Consider the following 19,041-nt stretch of genomic DNA (forward strand, 5'->3'; position numbering starts at 1 on the left):
TTTCTTTTTTCTTTTCATAATAATAGCCCATCATCAGGGGTGACCTGGTATCTCACTGTAGTTTTGACTTGTATTTTCTTAATATGTAGTCATTGTTCAAAAATTAGAGGGGCAGGAGTGGAGTTAATTTTTACCCCCTCCTTCACAGGCACATTAACATCTCTGTCACCTGTCCCCCCATATTCTTAATGATAGGGGGACCTGAGGTAGGGCATGTTGTGATGAGGGTCCAGGCAGGTGAAATTTTTAAGAGCCCTGGGCTGTTGTTTGGAGTGGAGGACAGAGTGAGTCTTAACCCAGGTAATCTGCATTTTTCATTTGTTTGCAAACTTCTGCTGCTTTTCCCCTTTGGGCACAGGCCCTGAGGATAAAAAATAAATAAAAAATAGTGCCTATGCTCAAGATGCCCACCTCCTGACGAGTGACTCCTCAGGAGTGTCCTCTCTCGGTGTTTCTCATCTCTGGCCGGGGATGTGGGTGGAGGAGGGACGTGTGAGCTCCAGCTTGCTCTGGTTGACAAGCCCTACGCACTGGCGCTGCACCAACCAGCACAGCGGCTGCTAGCTACAAGTGGCTGTGGGGCGTGTGTTGTGGGGCTAGTCTGAATCAAGGTATGCTGTGCTTGCAAGGCAGACACCAGAATTCAGAGACTTGAGAGGAGAAAAGAATATAAAACATTTCAATGCTTTTTATATTGATTACATGCTAAAATTGTAATGCCTTAGATGGATTGGATTATATAAAATGAATTTTACCTGTTCAGTTTTCATAGCACAGCCAATAGAAAATCTAAACTGCCCTCTCATGTTACAGTATATTTCTGCTGAACAGCTCTAGGAGTTGTTTTATTCCATGATGGTTTTGTCTGCCTTTCCTGATGATGACCTTTTTGATGACCCAGGCACAGATTCCATTTGAGATAAAATGGCAGTTGATAGAGATGCTGTCTTTTGCCCTGAGGTCTATTTGTGGAAACCTAGGGTCACAGGTCACATGGAGGTGGGACTGCGAGCTCTCTGTGAGCAGAGGCTGTGCCTGATGTGTTTTTGCAAGCCCCGTAGCTGGCCCGTGATGGGTGATTACTTCTTGCAGAATGACCCCGAAGTCCAGCGCTCTCACCCTCTCTTGCCCTTAACTCAGCTCTTGTCCGCCTGTAGTAGAGAAGAATAGTTAGCACCACTTCTCAGACTCAGTGGTGCTGTGAACTAAGCTTTTACTCTTTGCCGGAAGGTCACATCTCAGGACATATTTCCTGCAGCTGTGCATGGAGATGGCAGATAGATTGCAGGCCCAGACAGGTGCCTCAAGAGGACCCTGTAGTAACTGGAGCCGAGCTGACAGCGTGAAGGATTACGGCGCGTACACGGCAGAGAATTGTTAACCAGCATTTGGGATGTTCCCAGTTGATTCTTGCCCTCGTGTCTAGAAGTATGTGAGACGCCATCGTCCCTAAGCAGATATGTAGGGAGTTTTATTTCTCAGAATTTCTGGGCACTCTGGGTTGCATGTGGGACATGTTCGCCTGTCCTCACCCTCCTCTCTCCTTCTGCCTTAGCAGCAGATCATGCACTGTTGTCTGGTGGGTCCAGTGAGTGCTCTCTTCTTCCTTCCACCGTTAGGCGGGCGATGAATTTGTGGAGAAGACCCTGAGCAGCATATCGACCAGCACGGACGCGGCATCTGTAGTCCATAGCACGGACCTGGTGGTGGAGGCCATCGTGGAGAATCTGAAGGCGAAAAACGAGCTCTTCAAGAGGCTGGACAAATTTGCCTCTGAGTATGTGACCCTTGGGTGTTCTTGCTGGGTCTGAGGACTCCATCCCTGGGCTTGGGCTTTCCTCCCGGGAGGGAGTCTTTTGACACCAAGCCCACTTCTCTTTCTGCTCCCCTAAAGCTGTTTTCAGAAGACCTGACACCATTTCCCCTGTTCTCCATCCACCCACTCCCAGACTGCTTCCCAAGGCTTGGGCCACCTTCATCTGATTCTTGTCCCCAAATGAAGGTGGAATTTCCCACAGTAAAGTGGAGGGTCCTCTCAGGGACAGTTTTCTGTCTCTTGCAATGTCTGGACCATGGGCTTTCCCAGGCCAGAGGATGAAGAGGCTTGGGCATGTCCTCAGATGTCTGCTGAGGAACCTGAGTAGTTTGAGTGGAACATACAGAGTGGTGCCATTGAAGGGAGTGCCTTCCTGTCTACACAAAGTTCCTTTGTTATCCTGTTTTGAGCTGTAGCTGGATTAAGTCAAAACACTTCGGAGCATTACAGGAGCATTGAGTTCCTTCCAGGCTTCCTGGCAAAAGCTGGGAGGGGAGAGTCAGCCCCACGTAGGTTAGGCCTACGGGTGCCTGGGACTCAGGACTGGCTGTGCCAATAAGCAACAGCGAGTTTTTGGTCACAGAGTCCCAAGCCTTCCTTAGTATTTGACTTTGGGCTTTTGGCAGTTGTGACACCTGGCTGATTTATTCGTGCTCTCCTTGGGGCTTGGTTAGCCATTAGCCACACTTCACCCTTCTTGGTTAGAACTGAGTCAGAATAAGATTATATGACAGAAGTAATTCTTAGGCAGCCAGTGAGCAGTGAGCGGCTGAAGAGGGACACTTGCCTGCTAGCCTGCTGGAATGTCAGCCCTCATAGGTGTATGGCCTGGTGTCTGGAGAGAAGCCCTGTCCCTGACAAAAGAAGAGACCCGTCTGTCACCTGTATGTCACTCTGCTGATGACTGTGCTTATGCTCTTTATGTTGACATTTAGGGACTGCAGAAACAGAAAACTCTTTGGTACGGATATTGGCTCCCCAGTGAGCAGGGAGCCCTCAGAAATAATAAGAGCACCCTCCACCCCAGGAGAGGTTTAGTCAAGTAAATTGGCCTTTATTAAAATGTTGGTCATTCCTTAGTGACAGTAGCAGGTCTGACTGCCCTCGTGTCAGTGTGAGTAATGCAAGGACTGTTAGGGGAAAGTCAGATGGCCTGGGGCCATGTCCCCACCTCTTCCCTCTCTGTCTTTAGTCATGAAGCCTTTCTGGCCCTCAGTTTTTTTTTCCCTCTAATTGGAATGAGCACTTAGGAGTGAATAATTTCCAAGACCTTCCCAGCTCTAACTCTCTCAAGACTAGTTCCCCTAGCGATCTCTGCAGAATAGGGGTAGCGGTATCTATTTACATAGTTGTTTAGGATGTTAATTTAATTTGGCCATTTCCTGAGGGCCTCCTGTGTGTCAGGTACTGTACTAGGCACTTTCAGGCAGGCTTATGTCACACAGATGTGACACGGGAAAGGGCACACCATAGATGTGACCTTGCTTCTGGCCATCAGCTGTCCCTTCTCTACACTCTTGTGTTCATTTTAGACCACCACCTTTATTGCACACCTACTAAGTTTTGTGTTTCATTTGTTTAAGTAGCTCCATTGAGATACCCTTGACTGTTACGTTCTGTAGTGACTCCTGCAACAAGAGAGGAGCGTACGTGCTAGTGGCCATGTTTCTGACGGCAGCCCTGACACCCTGGAAAGGAACACAACTCTCCTAGCTGCAGTCTGAGGAAGGCACACAAAGAGCTTGGCCCAGGTCCACAGTGAGCGCCAGCTGGGTCCTGTCCTTCTCTCCTGTCTGCCACACTCCCTGCCAGCCTCGCTTGAGTTCTCCACACTAAGGCTTGGGGGCGTTGCTGATGATCACTATGTTTGTGCTGTCAATTGTCTGTTAGTACATTGAAGAAAGTAGTGTTTTGGGTACCTGAGTGTCAGAAAGGGAAGAACCAAAGACTGTCCAAGGGTCCAGTGTTCCAAGGAAAACGTGTGAATGTACTTTTTCATGGAAGATAAGGCAACCTAGTAAGTTTAATATGTCACAACAAACATTGTGTTTGTGTGGGAAGAAGGCAGTGCGAGAGCTGTTGGGTGCAGAGCCAGCACAGCTGACTGGAAGAGGGGGAGGTCGAGGTCTGTGAGGAGCATCTTTCCCCTTCTGCTAACATGTATACTGGGAGTACCTTGGACTGGAGACGCTCGGGACTGGGCTTTGATGTCCTTTAATGAAATGTGCATTCCAGTGTGCCTGCATATCTCCTTTCTGCATGCAAGTCACCCTTCAGTTGTCCTATTAAAAGGTACCACATTATGAGTGTAACAGCCCCTGCCAGCACAGCCTTGGGGCGGCCCCATGGCCCTGCTGCTGTGGTCTGTGGTGTGCATCCGAACAGGGCTTATGTCATCCTCACTTGTGTTTCTTCTCCCACTCACCCCTGACATCAGGCAGATTGTAATATTGCCTTTTGGGTAAGCTAGAACCCCCAAATCTGGTCAGTAAGGGACCACTCCCCTTCCTGCACTGATCCGGCCAGTATGGTTCTAATTAGCATTAGGCTGTTTTATGTATGCGAACCCACAAGGTGGCGCTATAGGAAAGCCTAGAAGTCTTGCTTGTCTTTGTGCCTGTAATGCCTTTGGCACCCCGCTTTCCTGTGCTCTTTAAAAATTGAATTTGTTTTCAGTCAATACAGATTTTGAAAAATAAATATTATGTACACAAAAAAAGATGGTACTTCTTTTTTAAGGAGATTCCTTCTTTCCTCTTCTTTCTCTTTCTTCCTTTCTTTCTTTCTTTCTTTCTTTCTTTCTTTCTTTCTTTCTTTCTTTCTTTCTTTCTTTCTTTCTTTCTTTCTTTCTTTCTCTTTTTGAGATAGTGAATAGGGTGGGGAGCAACAGACAGGGAGAGAAAGAATCTTAACTTGGATGTGGGGCTCCATTGCAGGACCCTGAGATCATGATCGGAGCCGAAATCAAGAGTTGGATGCTCAACCAACTGAGCCACCCAGGCACCCCTGCTTTTTTGGGATATCTTATAAGCAGACTATCTTGAACTATCAAGATACCATGTACATGTATCCTTCCTTCCCCAGGTCTACCTGTGCAACCTTGAAACTGTTTCTGGACCATGTTGGCTTTCTTCTGTCCTCAGTTTAATTCCCATTTAGTGAAAATTAAGGCTTTTCACTTGAGGGGAAAAGATCTTAATGACTTAGGTCTCTTGTTAACTTTGAGGGTCTGTGGTGCATCCTTTCCTTCATTAATCCGTGCTCATTTAGGGTTTCATTTCGTGACTGAGATTGACTAAGTAGCAGCCTCCGTTTTCCCCCACATACCATGAAAATCAACTAATAAAAGTGGAGAAATGTTGCTCCTGAAAATAAATGAAAGACTGGTAGGATTAAATATGCCTTTGAAACAGGTGAGTTTAAATTACCTAATTTAAAATTTCAAACTTTATTTTATTTTTTAAGGATTTTATTTATTTATTCATAGAGACACAGAGAGAGAGGGGCAGAGACACAGGCAGAAAGAGAAGCAGGCTCCATGCAGGGAGCCTGATCTGGGACTCGATCCTGGGTCTCTGGGATCATGCTCTGGGCTGAAGGCGGTGCTAAACCACTGAGCCACCCAGGCTGCCCAAAATTTCAAACTTTAAATGAAACTAGTCACTTGATTTCAGCTCTTGTGTGAAGATCTCTTTTCCCTCACTTCCTCTAGGAGTCAAGACGACAGATCTGGATGCTAGACCATGGCCTTGTGCATCGCATCCAGAGTAGTCCTGTTTGTTTCCATGAATTCACCATCTTTCTCTCCACAGACACACCATCTTTGCCAGCAACACTTCCTCTCTGCAGATCACCAACATAGCCAATGCCACCACAAGACAGGACCGATTCGCCGGACTCCATTTCTTCAACCCAGTGCCCTTGATGAAGCTTGTGGAGGTCAGCGGGTGTTGCGTGTGCCTGCTTGCCCTGCCAACTTTCCCAGTCCTGCTCCCTGAGTCATACCCTTTGTGCTGGGGATTGCTTTGGGTGGATTTTAACAGGAGGGTGGAAGGTTGTCTTTGGGCTAGCATTTCTCAGGCCACAGCATTTCTCTGTCCTTTGAGAGCCAGAAGAAAGCCCTGAGATCTAGGAAGGCCTTTGTACTTTGTCTCTTCACAGCCCAGTGGTCTGACCAGTGATGTCCAGGAGGGCTGCTAACTTTGTGGAATGTCATTTATGTATTTGTGCCGTATGTGATGGGCAGTGCAGAGAAGAGGCACCTGAGTAGGAAGACAGCAGTACAGACCACTGGCTGATGAGACCACAGAGGGCAGAGCCACACGTTTATACTGTCTCAGTGAGGTCAGTTTGCTCTAGGCTGTAAGTGGAGTTTTATCAGCCTGGTTTTACATAGGAGCCACTGTACCCCCTTGTCCAGCATTGCTGGGTTGATTTCCGGCTCAGGTCACAGGGCCTTAGTATTTATTGTCCCCAGATGAGGCACATCTCCCTTGTGTTCTGATCCCAACTATTAAAGCAGCTCCCTATAGCCTGAACCTCCTGAGCGCAGACCCTTGAGACGGAGGGGAGTGGGCTCCCAGTGATCTTTGGGTTGCTTCTGCTTGCTTGGAGACTTGGGTACAGGGAGACGAGTCACATAGACAATTTGCACCTGAAATGTGGCAACTTGCCTTTTACACGGGGCTAATTACAGGGCCTGAGGAGCAGCTGCTATTAAAGTAGCATTTATTCTGGGGTTGAAGAGTTACTGCCGTGCGAAGTGTGGGGGATGTGGAGCCAAGCAGACCTCCGGGGATTGGCCAGGACTCCCTGGGAGAGTCCCAGGGTTTGCTTTCTCCACTGGTGCCTTCTCCTGCCAGCCTTTTCCATCCTTCATCTCACACGCCCTCGGCACCTCCCCCTCCCATAAGCATTCGCTCCACTTTAATTATGACTGCATTTCCTTAGTTTCCTTTCAAAGACGGCTCTGACCTGCGATAGGAATTTATTTATTCTGCTAACATTGCTCTTCAGCCTCTTCCAATGTTCTCTCCCTTCCTAAGGATGTTTTTGAAGAAGTTGAGGAATGAAGAGGGGGTGGTGGTGCAAGGAATAAAAAAAAACTGCATTTATCCTTAAGCAGAAAAGAGTAAAGAAGTGGAATGGTGGAATTTTCAACATTTCAGTGCTTGAGGACTAGTCACTTTCCTTAGTTACTGTGTCAGGTACCAGTATTTTGGAGATAAAGACACATTGTATAGATTCACTTCAAACTCTAATGTTGTTTTCAACTGTGTTTATCTAATATCTTATGTTTTTGGAAATGTAGCATGTTGGTTAACAGCTAATGCTTAGCAAATTTACTATTCTGTAGAAAATGTTTTTTTAAAGATTTATTTATTTATTCATGAGAGACACAGAGAGAGGCAGAGACATAGGCAGAGGGAGAAGCAGGCTCCCTGGGGAGCCTGATGTGGGACTGGATCCTTGGATCTGGGATCACGCCCTGAGCCAAAGGCAGACGCTCAACCACTGAGTCACCCAGGCGTCCCTAGGAAATGTTTTCTAAAAAAAGTGCTCTTTATTCAGTTTTTATTTTTAGGTGTTCACATATGTGTCGCTGGTGGTGAGCACAAAAATAAATCGTATCCTAAATTGAGCAGCTCTCCTTACTTAGGACAAGACACACACATATGTGTAGATGTATTTTTTCAGACTATATTGGAACTATAAACAGAGTATCGGTAGTATGTTGCTGTTTGTTAAATGGATGAATAAATATGCATCCTTCTGTTTAAAAAATCTTTACTGCTGACTCCTTTAAATCAACAAATTATACTTGAAACTTTATAATTAGCAGCCTTTGTTCTAGTTTAACCTGTGGGGTTCTATTGGAGACCTTTTTATACTTCCTTTTGGATAACTCTTGGACTGCTGTTTGATTTATGGTGTTTGCAGAGTAGTTTCTGGTCTATCTCATCCCATTCCTCATCCCCATGTTTGTGGTGCCTTTTTCTGTGCTGCTCATTCACTTCCCTTAGTGTCATAACATACCACACACCCGGAATTGTGATCACATTAAAAGATGGATGGTAATAGTTCTCTTCATTTATATAGCACCTTTCATCCTGCACAGACACTACTAGCTTATTAAGCCACACAGACCTCTCACAAGGTGGAGGATATATCAAGTATCATTATCCCTGTTTCATAGTAGAGAGTGAGGCACAGGGGTTGATTGAGTTGTCTAATCTCATATGAAGGGTCTAATGGGAAAGCCAAGCCAGTTTGCTTTGACTCTCATTGAAGTTCCTTAACTGGCATTTAAGTTATAGATACACTTAAGTTCAAATTCACCTGGGTCTCTATTTACCAAAATCTAGTTCTTGACCGCTGAATTTTCTAAATGTGTCCTGGGGGCTGACTGCCAGGTGGGGGTGGGGTTGGGGGAGATGACCTCCTGGAGTGCCAGTGGGCCAGTATGGGAGAGCGGGGAGCAGCTGTACTCTTGCCTGCATGCTTGCACCTCATGGGTCCAGAGGGCTGCCAGGAGCCTTCCCTAGGTGCCTGGCAGGTGTGCTGGAAATGAAAACCTTCTTCTGTGGGATAAGCCTGTTCTGATGCAAAGGGAGCTGGTGGGCTCTAGGGCATCTGTGTGGGATAGGGTGGAGTATGGGAGGGATACTCATCAAAATGTCCAGAAGACCTGTGACTTGGGGAAATCACTCTGTTTTCCTGGGATACATTCTCCTCATCTAGACTAGGGGAAGCTGGCACTCCAGGCAGAGTACTTGAAGGGGTGTTGTCACAGTCAGTAGACATCCAGTTACTTCCATGAAATAAATTAACAATACCAAGTAAAGCAGTAAGAAAAGACAGCATTTACCGAGCACTGTACACCTCCTAGGAGCTGCACTTAATGCTTTACCTCCTAATCTAATTCGACTGTGTCCCCTCACTTCGGTTCTTTGAGGTGGAGGGAGTGAATTCAGTGTCATTTCAATTTCAAGAACCGTGCCCAGGATCACTGTGCCAGTAAGTGGTGTGATGGATATTTGAACCCCAGTCTGTCTCGGGGACAAGGTCTATAAAACTCTCTTCCACACATACACGTTTATTTTTTAAGCCTTGATCTTATACATTTTGTAGTACCTCACTGTCTTAAAGTGGACATTTTGGTCAGCTCTTTGTTTCTGGCTTGAGATCCTTGTATTCTGAAACAGATGATTTTTGCCATCTTCTGTGTAGACACTTTCACATCAGTGTTTTCTTGAATCGTTGTGTTGCTGTTGTTTGCTAATTCTGGTCATAATTCTCTGCTTTGCATTTCCAGGTCATTAAAACACCAATGACCAGCCAGAAGACTTATGAATCTCTGATAGACTTCACCAAAGTCCTGGGAAAGCATCCTGTTTCTTGTAAGGTAGAGTATAAGTACCTCTGGAAGGGGGGTGGTTTTCCTTAGAACCGACTTATCTGGGGTAGAATTCTTCCATAGGAAGATGTGAAAGATGGGGCACCCTCACCTCAGGCCTGTCTGGGGGCTGTAAAGAGCAAACTGTGCTTCTTTTTTAGTTTGCCAGCAGGGGAGCCATACCCTAAGCCTCTCCCAGGGCTATCAGGTTGGTAGTTCGAATTCTGAATAGAGCCAGAGCTTCAGCTGAGTAGAAAACTCTGGATCTTGCTTTTGTCTGTTGATGGGCTGCTGTGTTTCCCTAAGTGGTTTTTGTTATACCATTGGCTTCAGCCTCTGCTGGACCTGGGGGAGCCAAGGAGTCTTTGCGTCGGCACAGTGCGGTGGACACAGCATTACAAACTGAACACCAGTGCCTCACTTTGGGAAAGAGCACAACAGGTGGTTAGGGAAATGAGAGAGACAGGAAGAGCCCGCTCCCCCAGGTAGGATTAATGAAGCTGTTTCTCAGGGAGTGTGGCATTGAGGTTTGGTTTTGTTTTTCATTAAGAAGCATAGCCGAGTGGGAAGCATGCCTCCAGGCTTTTTTCCCTCTTGGCAATACTCAGTTGTTATATGGGAAATGACCCCAGCTGCAGTCTCCTACTTTGTAGATCCCCTTCGGTCTCCATTTGTTGTTAGTTCCTCTTTAGTCCTCCCAAAAGTTAAGCACTGCACTTCTGCATGACTTGGTAATCTTCCTAAATGGGCAGTTGTGACGTGCCGTGCCGTTAACAGATTTTTATAAGTAGGCATCTACTTTTGTGACCACAATCTTTTTCAGTAGTTGTGGTTCTTCTTACAGTATGCTTTTGCTTTCTAAAATATTCTCCAGATTGAACTCACAGTATTGTAGTAACCTACAGAACCTACAGAAACTCCTGTTGTTCAGGAACATCTGAGTAAGTCATCTGTCGGTGCGGACTCCATAGCTTGAGAGAGCAGACTCCTGTGCCAACCCCCCCCTCACCCCCCCCCCCCCAGGAGTGTAGCATTGTTAAGGAGTCTCATTTTTTAACCCTTCCTTCCTTCCTTCCTTCCTTCCTTTCTTTCTTTCTTTCTTTCTTTCTTTCTTTCTTTCTTTCTTTCTTTCTTTCTTTCTTTCTTTTCTTCCTTCCTTCCTTCCTTCCTTCCTTCCTTCCTTTCTTTCCTTCCTTTCCTTCCTTTCCTTCCTTTCCTTCCTTTCCTTCCTTTCCTTCCTTTCCTTTCCTTCCTTTCCTTCCTTTCCTTCCTTTCCTTCCTTTCCTTCCTTCCTTCCTTCCTTCCTTCCTTCTTTCTTTCTTTCTTTCTTTCTTTCTTTCTTTCTTTCTTTCTTTCTCTCTCTCTCTCTCTCTCTCTCTCTCTTTCTTTCTTTCTTTCTTTCTTTCTTTCTTTCGTGGTTTTAAATTGTCTGCACTTAAACAAAATTCACATCAATAACCAGATGTTGTTTCTTACTGATTTGTGCTTTGTTAGTGGTGGAAAGTAGTAATGGTGTAAGAAAGAACATCAGGGGATCCCTGGGTGGCGCAGCGGTTTAGTGCCTGCCTTTGGCCCAGGGCGCAATCCTGGAGATTCGGGATCGAATCCCACATCGGGCTCCCAGTGCATGGAGCCTGCTTCTCCCTCTGGCTGTGTCTCTGCCTCTCTCTCTCACTGTGTGCCTATCATAAGTAAATAAAAATTAAAAATAAATAAATAAATAAAAAAGAAGTATGCTTCTTTAAAAAAAAAAGAAAGAACATCAGTGTGTAGCAAATCAGAAGCTATATAAGAAGGTGAAAAGTGCAGGGACAGGCAATGATTATCTTTAGCAGCACAGTCATTAACTCATGGAGGGTGATGATCCATTCTTTGATTGGAGTGGCCCCGGGAGGTGCTGGGAGGGGAACTCTGATCTCATAAAATGGCCTGGTTACATCATTTCAGACTCTTTCCTGGGTGATACCTTAAAGCTTTTGGGTCAGTTATGCAGGTTCTCGATGAAGAGCCCAAATATAAGGCAACCACAAAGAACAAGGATCAGCATACTTTCCTGTAGAGCACCAGATAGTAATGTTTAAGTATCCACAGCCTCAGTTGTACCTACTCAGGTCTGCTGTTGGGGGAGGGGGCACCATAGCCCCCTCGCATTGGGGGTGCATGGCTGCGCTGCGGTGGAACTGTACAGAAGCCGGCTGGGGCCTGGATCTGGCTTAGAGGATCACAGTGGACCAACGCTCAACATAGCAGAATGACATTGATGTGCCCAGAATGTGTCTTTCTTCATAGACTTCTTGAGAGCGCAGTATAAAAAGGGTGAGATCATGGACTCTGGAGCCAGTGTAACTGGGATCAAATCTAAACATCTGTTAGCTGTGTGTTCTTGGGCAAGTTACTTAACCTATTTGTGCCTTAGTGTCCTCTCCACCATGTAAAGGTAATAATAGGCTGGCCTCATAGGGTTATCATAGGAGTAAATGGATTAATACTTGTAAAGTACATAGAACAATGCTTGGCACATAGTGCAGTAAATAAAATATATTTAATAAATGAATATAAAATGTACATAAAATTAAATTGCTTTATTGAGAGACTGTGTCTCTCTACGATTTACATACCAGTATCTTGAGAACATATGTGTGTCTGAATCGTCAATGGCATTGAATATTAGTAATGGGGGAAAAAAACTTTTGCCAGTCATCTTCTTGGCAAAATGCTATTTTATTCTAATGAGTGTACTACTTTGATTACTAGTGAGTTTGAATATTTTGTGAGCTTTAGCACTTTTTCGTTCCTGAGTTCTGTGACCTCTTTATGTGGATGATATTAATTGTATCATGTGTAATTGTGTATCATGATTGGGGCAGACGTTTTCCCTAGAGTACTTTCTGACTTCTAACCTTGTATCTGTGTGCTTCACGTACCCTGTCCTGAGTTTCTTCCATAAACTTTCTGAAGTTGAGAAGCACTTTTGCCCTAGTTATAAAGTCAGCATCATTTCATTAATATAGTTGTGGTTAAGCTGATAAAGCTGTTTTGCTCCTCTCTATGGGAGATAGGAGTAGGACAAGATCTCTGTTGGTCCAGAGTCAAAGGAGGTACAAAACCTATGGCTGTTACTGCCACGTTCACACAGCATGCGGTCAGGTTAGCTCTAAGAGTAGTGTGTGAGGTAGGCCTTCTTTATTAATTATGTTTATGGAGTGCCTAGTGTGTGCTAGAAAGGGAACACAGGCTCAGGGCTAGAATGAGGATTTCTGCCTGCAGGAACATCACAGCCTTTGGTTAAAATTTACACCATTTACTTAGTGGAAATCAGTTTCACATAAATACCACCACAAAAATTACCAGCCTAGCCTGCCCCACAGATGCCCTCCAAAAAAACAGTAGATAGACTCCAAATCCCACAGCGAGCCTCCAGGAGAGATGATTAAGCATGTTAATGAGGAGGAAATCAATGAAAGGGGTGTGTAGTACAAGGGGGTCATCCAGGATAGAGAGGCTGAGGTGCCTTGCCATGGAAGGCCCAAGGTTCGTCAGGGCATTTCCTTGTCCTCCCTGGTACCATCCCTGGTGCAACCTCCTTGTGCTGTGTGCTAGAGCATGAGAAAATCCCAAGTAGCCCAAAAATGGCTCCAGGAAGCTCGAGAATTGGTGCTCCTGTGAAGATTATTATTCAAGATGGAGTACACTTTTTCTAGATTCCTGAAAGTGATGCAGGAGAGGAAAGTACTACCATTTGAATGTAGGGCACAGCATGGTGTGTGTTTTCTGATTTATCTTCACAATTTGTGGAAATTATTACTCCCATTTCACAAATGATGAAACTGATTTCAGAATGTCACAGTGTCAGAAACTATTAGAATTTAAGCCCAGACTGCTTGCCATCACTGCTGTGTTCTTTCCAGGGACCTCTCTGCCTCGATCTGCCTTTATTTCAGGACTCCTACAGTGGAGGCATCTAGGTTTGAGTTTTAAATTTTTTTTAAGTATTACAATTGTTGGATAAATTGTCCTGTATTATAGAAGTAGAGCTGTGCTGGTACTTCAAAAGAAGTTTTGAAAATGTAGAGCTTGATAAGTGTGGGTAATATGATGCAGAGTAAGAATGGCAGTCTGGTGACTTCACAAAAGAAAAAGTTCAGTGAAAATTCATTTGTCTCTTCTCTCTCCTAAAACAGGACACTCCTGGGTTCATTGTGAACCGTCTCCTGATACCATACCTCATGGAAGCAATCAGGCTGTATGAACGAGGTAGCTGTCTGGACCCGGGCCGGGAGCGGCAGGTCTTAGCTCTTGGCATGCTCACTGTCCTCGAGCAGGCCCTGTATTAATGGCTAGCCCATGCTTAGTGTGGAGGGAACCTGTTTTTTCAGCTTTGTGAATCAACCTCGTCCTGGACCCCGGAACCTTTGTCCTTGTGTTCCCCAGTTCCCCAGGGTTCCCTGCGAGGCCTCTGAGCCTCTGAGATGTAGCTCTGGAATGTGCCCCCCACTTTCACACACGCCCCCCATTACATGCGATTGCTCAGCCAGAGCAATTGCATAACCAGCCCGGATTTATATACTAAATCTCTGCTTTTGATTAAAAAGTTTCTTGTTTAAAATAATGTAAGTCACTAGACTGAGGGACCTTTAAATTTCCTTAAAGTTCTAAAATTTTGCTGTGACAGGTGATGGGAAGTGAGTGACAAGGCTGATGGTGACAGTGATTTCCCCATCCTTACTAAATGATGCCGATGCATTTTTTTTTTTAACCTTAAGAATGATCTCAAATGCTTTTTTTGATACTTGTTGATTTTACAAAGAATGATTTCCCCTGTTGTAGAAATATAAAACTTGGGATGTGGTCCAAGGTTATAAAATGGCATGCATCCTCCTGCCTACCTTCCCTACCACATTTCTGGAAAGGTAACTATCATGTCTGCTTCAAAGGCAAATAGGCTTTAATAGGACTGGATAAAAAGCAAGTGTAATTGTTTTCAATTACTTCATTCACAAATGCTTGGCTCCTGAGAATGTCATTTTTGAAACAAAATATTTACACCAGTTCTTCCAGAGAGATGAAAGCACATTTGCTTCCTCAAAATCTGCTTTAAATATTAAAACTTTTCTGTTTTATGGAAGCATTTGCCACACTTGTGTTCCAAGATCAAACCAGCACTTCTGTGTTTATCTATCAACAAATATGCCTAATTACACCTCAAAGAATGCGTGAAGCATTTTACCCTACTTTGAACGGCAGGGTTTTTTTTTTCTTTTTAATGTAATGTTTCAGAATGTAGCATGTGGGTAATCCACCTCTTAATGTTTTTTTTTCTCACTGAAACATACTGTCACTTTGATATATTCTCAGATGTACCTTGTATCTGATTGTGAGTTGAAAGGCACTTTCTTGTCTTTTCCTCCCCTCCCACTGGCAGTGGTCCCTTTGACCCTCCATCATGTGCCCTGCCTCCCAGGGGACCATGTTCTTAGACCGCCCTTGGTGCTGCCCTGGACAGCACACCACTGCTCACCCCTCTGCCTCTTGCCCCATGGCTTCTCAGGGCCTGGGAGCTGGAGCATCTGCTATGGGAGCAGCTGGGGTGTCCAGGGTGTGGGTGCTGTTGCCCTGCAGACACACCATGGTCTGGACTCCATATGTCATACCTTGGGCTTCTTACCGTGTCCCTTTGCCACACCACTGCGGCCCCCAGTCTGGCCCACTGAGGGGGTGCTTCGATGTACACTCACCCGCAGGTCTCCATGTGCCTGCTCTGAGCAGCTGGCTGAACTGCATCAGTTCTGCTTTGAAACTCGAAGCTCTTCTGGATTCTTCCTCTCTTGCCTGCCATGTCTGTTTGTTCATTTGTCATGTTGTCCAGGATGGTGGGGAGACACTATGTACTGTCCCTACCCCCACACAGCTTGGGGAGTCTTGGGGTCCAGCAGCAGAGTCGTGCAATGAAGATACTCTGTGACTTTGGTTTTTTCCCCCAGCCTTTCCCAGACTTCTGCGGGGAGAACTTCTCCGTACAACACCATCTTGGTCAGTGTGGGCTTCTGTAACTCAAGTACCATAGACTGGGTGGCATATAAACAACAGTTATTTTTTACAGTTCCGAAGGCTGCAAGTCCAAGGCCAGGGTGCCAGATGGTGGGATTCTGGTGAGGGCCTCTGCTGGGATGCACACCACTGACTTCTCGTCATATTTTCACGGGACGGGGAGCAGAGAGGGAACAAGCTCTCCTGACTTTTTGAAGGGCTCTCGTTACCTCATGGGGCTCCACCCGCATGATCTCATCTAACCCCCATCACCTCCCAAAGGCCTACCCCTGTTACTACATGTTGGGGGTAGGGTTTTAACGTGAATTCCGGGGGCACATAACACTGTCAGCCTGGGAGGTGTGTGCTATATGTATTGCTTAGCGAAGTGCTGCTCTGAGTGGGGGAGGCCCATCAGGAGAATGTGTTGGCATCAGAGCAGAGTCACCTCTGTCATCACCACTCACACCCCCCAGGCAACTGAACAGCTCTTAGAATGCTGGGGCCCGCACCAGTGCTGTTCACCAGAGCCACGGGGCATCTGGTGGCGCTTCATCTCCCCCTCGCCACTGCTCTCTGATGCTTTCAGCCTCATGGCTTCTTCCTCCTTGGACCTGCCTTCTGTCCTCATTCAGTGTGGCTTGCATTTGTTTGCTGTTAAACTGAGGCCTGGCTGGTGCAGTTGGTCACCCTTGTCCCTTTGAGGGCTCTCTCCAGATCGTTGAGCAGGCTGGCACCCAGTAGCCACTTGCCCCCTGTCAGATGCCCACTCCCAACAGGTCCCACTCCCCACGCTGGTGGGGCCAGATGGTTAGCTCTTCGGAGAGGGCGAGGCTGGTTGCAGGCTCTGGGAGTGTCATTGCCTGTCCCCCAGTCACTGTGTGACCTCCTGTCATTCCTCTGCTCAAGACCTCTTGGGTGTTTCGGTTGTAGACTAATCCAAATACAGTTCGCTTACTGGGGAAGCTGCTCTTACTGCCAGTTGCCCCTGCTGTCGCCACGTACCTTACCCGCACTTTACTACAAGGTCCCACCAAGTGTCCTCAGTGTCCCAAGCTGGACATAATCTGTGTTACACTTTGGCTTTTCCTCAGGGTGATGGCCACTCTCCTCCCTGTGGCATGACGTGGCTTTTTTTTTCTTTGCTGCTATACTGTTTTGCAGTACCTGGAAAGTATCTCCTCTTCCTGCATCCCAAAGTGCTTGTATAGGACAGGCACATAGGTGGCTGTTGAGAGGAATGGTGGCCCTGTGGTGGTTGTGATCCTTGTAGCTGCCGCCCAGGCTTCTTGTTAATACCAAAAATGGCTGGCAGGTGGTGCCAATGAGCCAGCCTAAGAAACACGTCAGGGCAGGCCCCAGGTCCCCACCCACCTTGCAGAAGTTCTGGGGGTTCATGAGGAAGCTTTTCATTGTTGTCTAGAGTTAGGGGCTCTTAACTGAAGAGAGGAGGGAGCCCCCATGAACCTCCTGAGGATGATGTAAAGTTCTGGTGCATGTTTTCTTTGGGACGCATGGTGTATTCTCGGCGAAGTGCTGGACTCTAAACAAGTCTAGAAATTATTGGTCTAAAACACATACCATCTTTACTCCCGCTTGGCATACCAGTCTGTGTGTTTTATTTCTCCCTCCTTTTGCCTCTCTTGCTCTGTAGTACTCACAATTTTTAGGGTTGCTGACTTTGTAACACTGCTTAGATTTTTTGTTGTTGTTGATCTGTTTTATCTTCATATTATTTTTTGAAATCAAATAGTCTTCAAGTGAGTCACCGAATCTGGAATTACGGAATTGACTTTAGGGTTCATTACTTGTCCTTGAATATAGATTTAGTTAAATGGCTTTAGGTAAGAAATCTCCCTGGGATCCTGTATTCTAATGAAAGGAGGCAGACAGTCCACAGTAAATGAACCAGTCGGTAATGTGTTTGGTTGCGACCAGTAAGCCAGGAGAAAGATAAAATGAAGAGGATGGCGGGGGTCCTATCCTGGAGTTCTTACAGTTGCTAGTTTCTATGCAGGGAGGGGGCAGGGTGCTCTGATGAGGTGACACCCGAGCAGAGAGGCCTGTGGGAAGCAAATGTCAAATGTTGGAGGAGGGAGGACACCAGGCACAGGGAGCAGCAGGTGCTGGGCCGGGAGTGGGGTGTGCTGGCTGGCCATTTAGCATTCTGGCTCCAACTGCATAGAAGCCTCAGGGTCAGATGAAATCCTCTGAGCAGAACCCACTTGCCAGTCGCTGTGTTCCTGCTCATTTCTCCTTTGCTCATGCTGTTCCCTCTGCTTGGAATGCTTTTCTTGCCTATTCATCCCTTGGGATTCTCTTCAGCCTTCAGGGCCTGGGCCTTAGTGGGTAGTTTTGGTGAAACGTTGGCACTGTTAGTAAATCTCTCCACCTTTGCTCACACAGAGGCTTGTGAATCTTCATGAATCTTCTGCACTGGTGTACATCTGAGTCCTTCCCACTCTTATCACAAGTACTGGAGTGCTTGTCTTGTTTTTCTCTGTCTTATCCTAAGTCTGTGGTGCCTGCTATGGAACAGATATAAATTAAAGTTGAATGAATGAAGGATGTCACTTGCAGCTGATGTATATGATGATTTTTGCTCTTTTTGCTTTCTTATGGCCTGAAACTCAAATCGTGATTCTCAGCATCCTCTGGTTGACTAATTAGTGAAGCATTAATAATGTCACTCATAAGAAATAATCTGTTGGTATTTTAATCACCTTCAAATGTACTTCATATGCTTTTTAAAAATATAGTCTTGGGGTGCCTGGGTGGTGCATTTGGTTAAGAGTCCGACTCTTGGTTTTGGTTCACATTGTGATCTCAGGTCATGATTTCAGGGTCATGAGATGGAGCCCTGTGTCGGCCTTCACGCTCACCACAGCATCTGTTGGGATTTTCTCTTCCTCTCCCACTATACTCTTGCTCTCTCTAAAATAAATCAAAATATATATAAAATCTTTATAGATGTTTAAGACTATTCCTCATGCCTAAGAATCTGAAATATGTTTAGGTATGAAGTTCTCTTTGAAGTTTTTCTCCTTTTATTTAGCTTTGGTGTAATTGACCATTTCTTTATGCTTTGGAGCAAAATTCTTGCGGATCACTTGTTATAGACCATTCCTATTCCTGATTTTGGAGAAAAGGAACAGGTTCTCTAAAAGACTTCTTGTGGCCCCAGAACATAATAGTTGAGGGTAAAATTCTAGGGAAGAAGCACATTGGCTCTTGTCTGAATCTGCTAAACACACTTTCAAACTTGAGTGGCAATTCTAAAGCAGATTTGGGCTTCTTTTTAACTTTTATTTTGACTAAAGGGTTGATATGAGTGTGACTTCAGAGGAATACTCATTACTTGTAAAACCAAGAAAGCTGGAAAAGAAAAATATGCATGGGGTGCTTGAGTGACTCAGTAGGTTCAGCATCTGACCCTTGATTTTGGCTTAAGTCATGATCTCAGGGTCATGAGATCCAGCCCCATGTTGGGCTCTGTGGTCAGCAGGAGTCTGCTTGAGATGCTCTCCCTCTCCCTTTGTGCTTCCCCTTGCTTGCTCTCAAATCTCTGAAAGAAAAGAAAAATATGCATATAATACATATAAACATATAAAGCTTAGTTCTTTCCTACGTTAAAGAAGTCCATTTGTCAATTAAAAAAATATGCTCTAGCTTTAAGGGATGTTGTAAATTATTTTAGAGTTGGAAAATCCCAATCCATTAAAAATAACTAATGTTTCTAGACCATCAGGGTCTTCTCTCCCCATGAACACAGTAGCAGTACTCTAGAATTCACCTCACAGAA

The 19,041-nt window shown here is 45.5% G+C and overlaps 2 protein-coding genes across 2 annotated transcripts in view; one reads left to right on the top strand and one right to left on the bottom strand.

Moving 5' to 3' along the window:
• Positions 1-19,041, top strand: part of HADH (hydroxyacyl-CoA dehydrogenase) — a 45,737-nt gene that overhangs the window by 24,567 nt on the left and 2,129 nt on the right. The window contains exons 3-6 of the mRNA XM_072809869.1: positions 1,620-1,777; positions 5,629-5,755; positions 9,132-9,221; positions 13,394-13,466. Of these exons, the coding sequence (XP_072665970.1) occupies positions 1,620-1,777; positions 5,629-5,755; positions 9,132-9,221; positions 13,394-13,466 (448 nt within the window). The remainder of the gene's footprint in view (positions 1-1,619; positions 1,778-5,628; positions 5,756-9,131; positions 9,222-13,393; positions 13,467-19,041) is intronic.
• The window catches only part of LEF1 (lymphoid enhancer binding factor 1), a 131,413-nt gene continuing 129,361 nt past the window's right edge, over positions 16,990-19,041 (bottom strand). The window contains exon 12 of the mRNA XM_072809864.1: positions 16,990-18,804. The gene's annotated coding sequence lies outside the window, so the exon portion shown is untranslated. The remainder of the gene's footprint in view (positions 18,805-19,041) is intronic.

Source organism: Canis lupus, chromosome 33 (genome assembly GCF_048164855.1).
Source record: "Canis lupus baileyi chromosome 33, mCanLup2.hap1, whole genome shotgun sequence".
Lineage (NCBI taxonomy): Eukaryota > Metazoa > Chordata > Mammalia > Carnivora > Canidae > Canis > Canis lupus.